Genomic DNA, 9,039 nt, shown 5'->3' on the forward strand with positions numbered 1-9,039 from the left:
AAATAAACCCGGCTTTCCTTTCCCAAAGCATTTGGAGGTTGTGTAATTTACTTGCATTTTTTCTCACTAGATATTAACACATTGCTGTCCAGATATCATTACTCTATACTAGCAGGACTATGTCAGTACTCCTATATGATTTTACTGGGCAAAACAAGATCCATGGAGTTATAAGTGGATTCAAATTATATACATACATAATCCCAATTGAAGATATTATGTGCAATTATGATAGCTAGTTTCGTAGATCCACCCATGGAAAGTTGAAAATACCCATTTCTATCCTCATCTTTTTTCCTTTTAATTTAAGGTAACAAACAGTGGTACTGAAAAATAATTCTGATTCCAAATTTTCAATCGCCGAAAATAAACAAATGAAGCTCGCCTTGTGCACCTAATGTCCAAAATCTCCAAGGCCCTTGTAAATTATTGCAAGTTAACATGATCCTTATTGTCCCATATTTTCACCCTTTGCAATATCTGCTTAACGATCTTTCGAATGTACTAGGAATTTCTTTATCTCCAAATAAAGGGTGCAATATAACTTTATGGGAACTTGTGAGAACTTTGGGAAGCCATGTTAAAAACTAACGCTAATAACTAACATCCACAAGCTCATAGAACTAGGGGCGGGCGGAGCTAGACAGAAGCAAGGTGATTTACTTCGGCGAAAAATTACACTGTATATATATAAGGTTAAATTTATTTTTTATGTATAGATAGTAGATATTGAATTCCTTTTACTTCTTCGTTTGCTTACTTCTTTATATTTAAACCTCGCTAGTGATTCTTGGCTCCGCCAGTGAGGACAAGGACAAGTCTATATATATATATATATAAAGAGTGACAGAAAGGGTTTAAAAGCAAAAAGAAAAGATCGAATTTTTGAAATGAAAATTGAAGTGTTCCAAAGACAAAACTTTAGGGAGTAGCCACGCACAAAGGGTTCCTCCAATCACAAAATGTCTTATTGCCTTGCCTGCCTTCCTTGCACCTACGTACCCTTTGACAATTCACTTTTCCAGTTTCGGCCTCAACATCATAACTATTTCCATCCATGTCCTGTTTCATGTACATGCCATTTTTTTCTTCTTCTTCTTTATCTTCTCGTTCTTCTTCTTCTTCCTCATCGTTATTTTCACTTTCAAACACGTCGTTTTCAACTTTTAATTGTTCCTTCTCTTCATCGGTCGTTTCCATTCCAAAATTTGAAGCAGAGCTTCCATCATTAAAGAAACAGAGCCTAAGGCGGCCATTGCTTCTTTCAGCTTGAAAATAAGTGTGCATTTTCGGGGCCTCAACAGCCTCGATGACCAACCTACCACCTTCTCTATGTGGCCGAACATGTAGAGATTTCGACCCTCTTAAGGTTGTCAAGGGAGGTGGAAGTTTTCGGCAGCTTTCAGTATTATAAGTGATCTGCTTATTATAATTAGATGATGGTGATTCGACTCGAGTATCTGTTTTTGGTATTAACGTTGGCGATTTCTCTGTTTTTGACTCGTGGGAGGAAAATGAGAAAATGCTGCTTTCAATAGTTTGATCAGTTCCCGTTTCACTTCCCAAATTTTCAGTACATAATGCAAGGCTTTTTTCGCTAAGTCTTGATGATGAGGAGTGTCGTTTGGATAAAGGGTGAACATAAGTGTTTTCCTTTTCCTTTGAGTTGGTGGAGAGACTTTGAAGGGAACTCCAGCATTTTTCATTAGTAATATTTTCCAAATTGCTTTGTAGATGAGGCAGAGTGGTTTCTACAATAGGAGTTGGGGTTGGTACTTTGAGGTTAAGGGTAGTTGTTTCAATGATATGGGACTCACAACATGACTGCAAATCTTGAAACACTATGGTTGACATTGTCAAAATAATTCTAGATGAGGAAGAATCTTGAATATGAATTTGAATTTTACTAGGGAGTACAATTTTGTTGTTCTTTGCTGTTGTGAAGCACAAGTAAGAACGAAAGAAGATTGAAAACTGAACGAGGGATAAGTGAGGGGTTCGGTCTGAATTTGTAGTGCTCAAAAGTGCGCGTGGCTGGTGCAGTGGGTGGGTTGGGTGTTTGCGAGGGGGGGGGGGGGGGGGGGCGTTTGGCACCACTTGAATTGTACAACTGTTGATCCCATACCCATGAAAAAGAAAAATTATTTTTCAAATGAATGAAAATATTCGGGACTATTTCATTCCATTCATAGTATATGGTATTAAAATAAAAAAAATAAAAAAAGAACGTGAGTACTTTTCTGCAGACAATATTTTTATTTTATTTTATAAATGTGCTTGATGAGAATCTCCAAGTGAGTCATATATATTTGTATTACTAATAAGGGTGCATGAATGCCAACATTTTCTCCTAAAACTAAACCATTTTTTATTTGTCTTTTTTCCTATTTTGCCAAATAATTACTAGAGAAGGCTAACAAATTAATTAAATAACCAGAAAATGAAAAAAGATTCTTCCACATATTTTTGAACAGGAAAACAGCTCTTCAACAACTTTTGGTTTAAGTTATAGGAGTAGATTAAATAAGAAAAGGACCATTCCTTCATGCATGATTGAGACTTTCTCAGAGTCAAAATCGGTGTTTCATGTCTATGTGTATCACCAAACATCACATGCCACGTTGTTTGAAATTTCTTAGAAGCAACACCAAAGAGTGGAGTGATTGGGAGGAGCTGAGGATGAATGAGATTTTTTTCATTTTTAATTCTAAGTCTTAGGCGAACTTTAAGAGTGAGGAATCCTAAATAGGGATGCAATTAATGAATTCTTTATACGATAAAAAGAATCAGAAAAACCCTTTTAGTAAATATTTCTCTCTCATCTCTCTCATAAAATAATTTCTGTCAACGGCTATTAACGGTCTTTTCTTGGAAAGTGAGCTCACGCTCCACCTCAATGGAGCAGCCGGAAGGCTCACTTCCGGCGAGTCCTGCAGGGGGAAATATTCCCCTTGGGGAACCGAACCTAAACACAGATGGAATTCCGGCTAAAATCTCCTATGCTGAAAGAGCACAAATAAAGGCTACTCAATCCAATCACAACGGAAAACCAGTTGTACTCTTTCAGACAAATGATTATTATGGTCAAATGGCGGAGAATTGCAGTTATACACTAGTAGGAAAATTCCTCAAAGCTAGACCCCAAATCGACAAAATTCGATCTCAATTCAAAGAGAAGATTAAGCTTAAAGGAACTGCGACAATAGGGGTTTTTGATAACTTCAATGTTTTCATCCAACTGGTAAATCAAGAAGATTTCAAGACGGTCTGGTTCAGAAGAGTAATTGAAATCGATGGAATGCAGATGTGGTTGCAGAAATGGTCACCGGACTTCAAACCGGAGGTGGATCTTCCAATTGCTCCAGCTTGGGTACTGGTACCAGGTTTATCATTTCATCTCCACAACTGGAATTATCTAAGTCAAATTGTTCAATCTATAGGTACTCCTTTATCTCTAGATGCTGCCATCATTGCTCGTACTAGACCTAGTATGGCTAAAATAAGGGTGGAAATTGATCTATTGAAAGCTTTGCCAGATAGTATCTATATTGGTTTACAACATGATAAGGCACCTCAAACTGGGTTTACTAAAAAAATTGAATATGAAGGTATCCCAAAATACTGTAGACACTGCAAAAAATTGGGACATTACATGATGGAATGTAGAATATTGCTAAGGGATAACAACAAAAAAGATGCCTCTACTTTGAACCAGAATGGTATAGCTGAAAAGAATGGAGAAGAGCAAAAAGAAGAAGAACTTGAAGATTTTAAAGGAAACGAGGATATGGAAAAAAAGAATGGCAACATGAGCAAAGAAGAGGAACAAATAGAAGAGTTTATTGAGGTTAGCAGGAACAAAAAGAAGAATAATAAGCCCTAAGTTCAGAAAGACAAACAAAAAGAGGTGATGGAGGAGAATAACAATGAGACCAACAACAAGGAAAGCAGTTTACAAAAAGAAGAAGCTTGGGAAAAGGAGCAGGAGGAAATAAACGATCAGGAGAAAAAGATCTACAAAACCAGGAAAAACAAAAAGAAGAATATGCACCAAAAGAAAAACATTGTATTATTCAAAGTTGTTGCTCCAACCAACAATGTTAAGAGATACAAAAGAACCATACAAACTGTCTCAAATATAGAGGAAGATCCTGTGAGGGACAAAGAAAATGGGGAAAAAGAAGTAGAAGAAGTGCAGTCCAACAACAAGACTCAAGAGGAAATCATCCAAGAAGAAGGAGAAAAAGAATCTCAAGAACAAGATAACAAAAATAGCAGTGAAGTACAGGATTCTCAAAATCAGAGAAAGAGTATTACAGAAGGGGAAAACAAGCAAAAGGCTATTAGTCTTTATGTAGACCTAAACTGTGATAGTACTTGCTGCAGTAGACATAATGAGGAGAAGAATGAAGAGGAGAAGGAAAAAGATCAAATTATAGATACTGAAAATCCTAAAATTCAGGATAACAAAGAAAAAGGAAGGGATATACAGGATCAGAATGACAGCAACAAGACTGTCAAAGAAAGGGATAAAGAGCATATAGGGAAAGAACAAAAAGGAACCACTACAAAAAAGGGAGAACCACAGAAAGGGAAAAAGGATGATAAACAGACTCAAAAAACAAACCTCCACAAAAAGATCAAAGGGTCAGACAAAAGCCCCAAACCCCCATTCCAATGATTAGTACAATATTTTGGAACATTAGGGGTGTGAGGTCCAAGAAGGCTATTCACAGACTCAAAAAACTCATCAACATTAACAAAGTGGTTTTTGTAGCTGTACTTGAACCATTTGTTGATAAAAACAAAATCAATGGTTACAAAAGACTTTTGGGTTTTCATCACTACTTCTCTAATAGCAATGGGAAAATTTGGTGTTCTTGGAACTACTTAGATCATTCAGAAATTGTGGAAGATCATGAGTAACATCTTACTATTAAGCTTAAGGAAAATCAAAATGACTCTAGCACCTTTGTAACTACTATATATGCCAAATGTTCTACTAGTGAGAGAAGGAATCTATGGGACTGCATAGACAACCTTAGCAATAACATTGATGGTCCTTGGTGTATAGGTGGGGACTTCAATGTCATAATGGATGCTGCTGAGAATATTGGAGGCAAACCTCATAGAGCTTATAAAAGTCTTGACTTTATTAGCACTATGGAGACTGCAGGCATGACTGACTTGGGTTTTTCAAGGCCAAATTTCACATGGTGCAACAATAGAAGTCTGAGAAAAAGAATATGGAAAAGGCTAGACAGAATTTTAGTCAATGATGAATGGGTACAACTGTGAAAGTGTGGGAAAGGGTGGTGGAGATGAGGGTGAGGAAAGGCATGTCTATTTCAGAGAATCAGTTCGGATTCATGCCGGGACGCTCAACTATAGAAGCCATCCATCTTGTGAGGAGACTGGTGGAGCAGTATAGGGAGAGGAAGAGGGACTTACACATGGTATTCATCGACCTAGAAAAGGCTTACGACAAAGTTCTAAGAGAGATCCTATGGAGATGCTTGGAGGCTAAAGGTGTACCTGTGGCGTACATTAGGGTGATCAAGGACATGTATGAGGGATCCAAAACCAGGGTAAGGACAGTAGGAGGAGACTCAGAGCACTTTCCAGTTGTGATGGGGTTGCATCAAGGATCAGCTCTTAGTCCGTTTTTATTTGCCTTGGTGATGGATGGATTGACGCGGCAAATTCAAGGTGAGGTGCCATGGTGTATGCTTTTCGCGGATGACATAGTCCTGATCGACGAGACTCGTAGCGGAGTTAACGCTAAGCTGGAGGATTGGAGACAAACTCTGGAGTCTAAAGGGTTTAAGCTGAGTAGGACCTAGACAGAGTACTTAGAGTGTAAGTTTAGTGAAGCACCTCAGGAGGCTGGCTTGGAAGTGAGGCTTGGTACCCAAGCCATCCAGAAGAAAAGTAGTTTCAAGTATCTTGGGTCTATTATGCAAGGCAGCGGGGAGATTGATGATGATGTCACACATCGTATTAGGGCAGGGTGGATGAAATGGAGGCTTGCTTCCGGAGTGCTATGTGACAAGAAGGTGCCACCACAACTTAAGGGCAAGTTCTACAAAGTGGTGGTTAGACCGACTATGTTGTATGGGGCGGAGTGTTGGCCAGTTAAGATTTCTCACGTTCAAAAGATGAAAGTTGCTGAGATGAGAATGTTGAGATGGATGTGTGGCCACACCAGGAGTGACAGGATTATGAATGAGGATATTCGGGACAAGGTAGGAGTGGCCTCGGTGGAAGACAAGATGCGAGAAGCGAGATTTAGATGGTTTGGGCATGTGAAGAGGAGAGACACAGATTCCCCAGTGCGGAGGTGTGAGAGGTTGGCCATGGATGGTTTCAGACGAGGTAGGGGTAGGCCAAAGAAGTATTGGGGAGAGGTAATTAGACACGACATGGCACAGTTACAGCTTACCGAGGACATGACCTTAGATAGGAGGGTTTGGAGGACCCACATTAGGGTAGAAGGATAGTAGATAGTCTCATTATCTTGTCTTATTAGTAGTCGCATTATCGTAGTATAATTTCTTGTGCTCTGATTTATGCTATTATCTGCTATTTCCTGTACTTTGATTATTCTATGTTATCTGTGTCGCTTGCGTTACTCCATTTCCATATCGCTTTGAATCTCTTAGCCTTATTTGACCTCTTTTTATGTTTTTTATTGAGCCGAGGGTCTTTCGGAAACAGCCGTCCTACCTTGGTAGGAGTAAGGTCTGGGTACACTCTACCCTCCCCAGACCCCACGTTGTGAGATTTCACTGGGTTGTTGTTGTTGTTGTTGTTGATGATGAATGGGTACAACTGTATAATCACAACTGTGTAAAACACCTTGCTAAAACTGGCTCGGACCATAGACCACTTTTGTTAAAGTGTTACAATGATCACATTCAACATATAGCTTACTTTAGATTTCTGAATCTCTGGGTCAAACAGCCTGATTTTTTACAAATAGTTGAGCAAACTTGGAGTACACGAGTGGAAGGAAATCCTATGTGAAAGCTGCAGACCAAACTAAAACTGTTGAGTAGAAGACTAAGTCAATGGTCTAGAGATTCTATAGGGGACATCCATGAACAAGTTAACTCCTGGGAGGCCAAAATGCTTATTTTAGAGGATTTAGACCTCAACAATAATAGTCCTCAAGACAGGGAAGAACTCAACAAAGGCTATGCTGAGTACATTAAATGGATGGGATTACAAGACTCTTTAATGAAACAGAAGGCTAGAACCAACTGGTTTAAGGAAGGGGATTGTAACACCAACTATTTCCATAAAATTCTCAGAGAGAGAAGAAGAAGACTTCACCTCTATAGAATTAAGAATCACAAAGGTAACTGGATACAAGGTGAAGACAAGATTGCTAAGGCTGCTACCAGGAATTTCAAGAATTTTTTCAACCTTAACCAAGTTACAAGGAGTAGAGAATCTCTCTTAAACTGCATCCCTAATATCATTGATGCTAAGGAAAATCAGATGCTTATTCAAATTCCTGAGGAAGCAGAAATTAAAGCAGCAATCTTTAGCATGAGTACAGAAAGCAGTACATGTCCAGATGGATACAATGGTATGTTCTTCCAATCTTGCTGGGATGTTATTAAAATTGATTTGATTAATTTTATTACTGATTTCTTCAAAGATAAGAACCTTACCAAATTCTATACTCATACCTGCCTAGCTTTAATTCCTAAAGTGGATTCTACATTAAACTTTAGTGATTACAGACTTATCAGTCTTAGTAATTTTACCAACAAAATTATTTCCAAAATAGTCTCCAAAAGATTAAACCCCTTGCTTAGTAACCTGATTTCTAATAATCAGAGTGGTTTTGTATCTGGCAGACTTATTACTGAAAATGTTATGTTGGCTCAAGAAATTATTCATGACATTTCAAAGCCTAATAAGGTTGGTAATCTTGTTTTAAAACTTGATATGACCAAAGCTTATGACAGGCTATCATGGTCCTTTTTAACTGATGTTTTTTTTAAAAAAAATTGGCTTTTGTTCTGAATGGATAAATATAGTTATCAGACTTATCTCTAATGTATGGTATATTGTAATTATTAATGGAAGAAGACATGAATTTTTTCATTCTTCTCAAGGTTTAAAGCAAGGGGATCCCTTGTCCCCTTCTCTGTTTATCATTACTGCCGAGGTTTTATCAAGATCTCTTAATAAACTGAATGATCATGAGAGTTTCATCCCTTTTTCAATGAATAAAAAATGTCCTCATATTAATCACCTGGCTTATGCAGATGACATTGTCATTTTCTGTAGTGGCAATTCTAAATCTGTTAAGTTAATTATGAAGCAAATCATCAACTATGAGAAAGCCTCGGGCTAATTGGTTAACAAAGAAAAAAGTTTTTTCTTGACTAGTATTAAAACTAGTCCTTATAGAATTAACAGATTAAGAAATTGCACTGGTTTCATGGACAAACCTTTTCCTTTCAACTATCTAAGTTGTCCTATTTATGCTGGAAGAAAAAGAATTGCCTACTTTGATTCTATGGTTACTAAAGTTTTTAAAAGAATGAATGGTTGGCAAGGGAAAATGCTGAGTTTTGGGGGCAAAGTGGTGCTCATCAAAAGTGTATTACAATCCTTGCCCACATACACTCTTTCTGCTCTGAATCCCTCTAAAGACACCATGAATTTGATTGAGAAGCACATTGCTAGATTTTTCTGGGGTTCATCACTAGAAAAAAGAAAGCATCACTGGAGTGCTTGGTATAACTTGTGTTTCCCTAAAGAGGAAGGAGGTATTGAGATAAGATCATTAAGTGATATCTCTAAAATTCTTTCTATAAAGAGATGGTGGAGACTAAGAACTCAAAAGTCTCTTTGGGCTGATTTCATGATCTCTAAATACTGTTCTAGATCCAAATTACAAAAAAAAAAAAAAAAAAAAAAAAAAGGATCCCTGGTAACTCTCAGAGTTGGAGAAATCTTGTTTGGGCCAGGTCTCAGGCTGAGCATAACATCAAGTGGAGAGTTAATGGAGGAAACTCC

At 37.8% G+C, this 9,039-nt stretch overlaps 1 protein-coding gene across 1 annotated transcript; it reads right to left on the reverse strand.

Annotated features, from left to right (window-relative positions):
- Positions 1–632: 632 nt before the first annotated feature.
- LOC132613562 (protein FANTASTIC FOUR 3-like) lies at positions 633–1,975 on the reverse strand. The gene has a single exon (XM_060327653.1). The coding sequence runs from the start codon at positions 1,852–1,854 to the stop codon at positions 922–924; it is 933 nt and encodes a 310-aa protein (XP_060183636.1). The 5' UTR covers positions 1,855–1,975; the 3' UTR covers positions 633–921.
- Positions 1,976–9,039: the final 7,064 nt, after the last annotated feature.

Source organism: Lycium barbarum, chromosome 1, assembly GCF_019175385.1.
Source record: "Lycium barbarum isolate Lr01 chromosome 1, ASM1917538v2, whole genome shotgun sequence".
Taxonomy (NCBI): Eukaryota; Viridiplantae; Streptophyta; class Magnoliopsida; order Solanales; family Solanaceae; genus Lycium; species Lycium barbarum.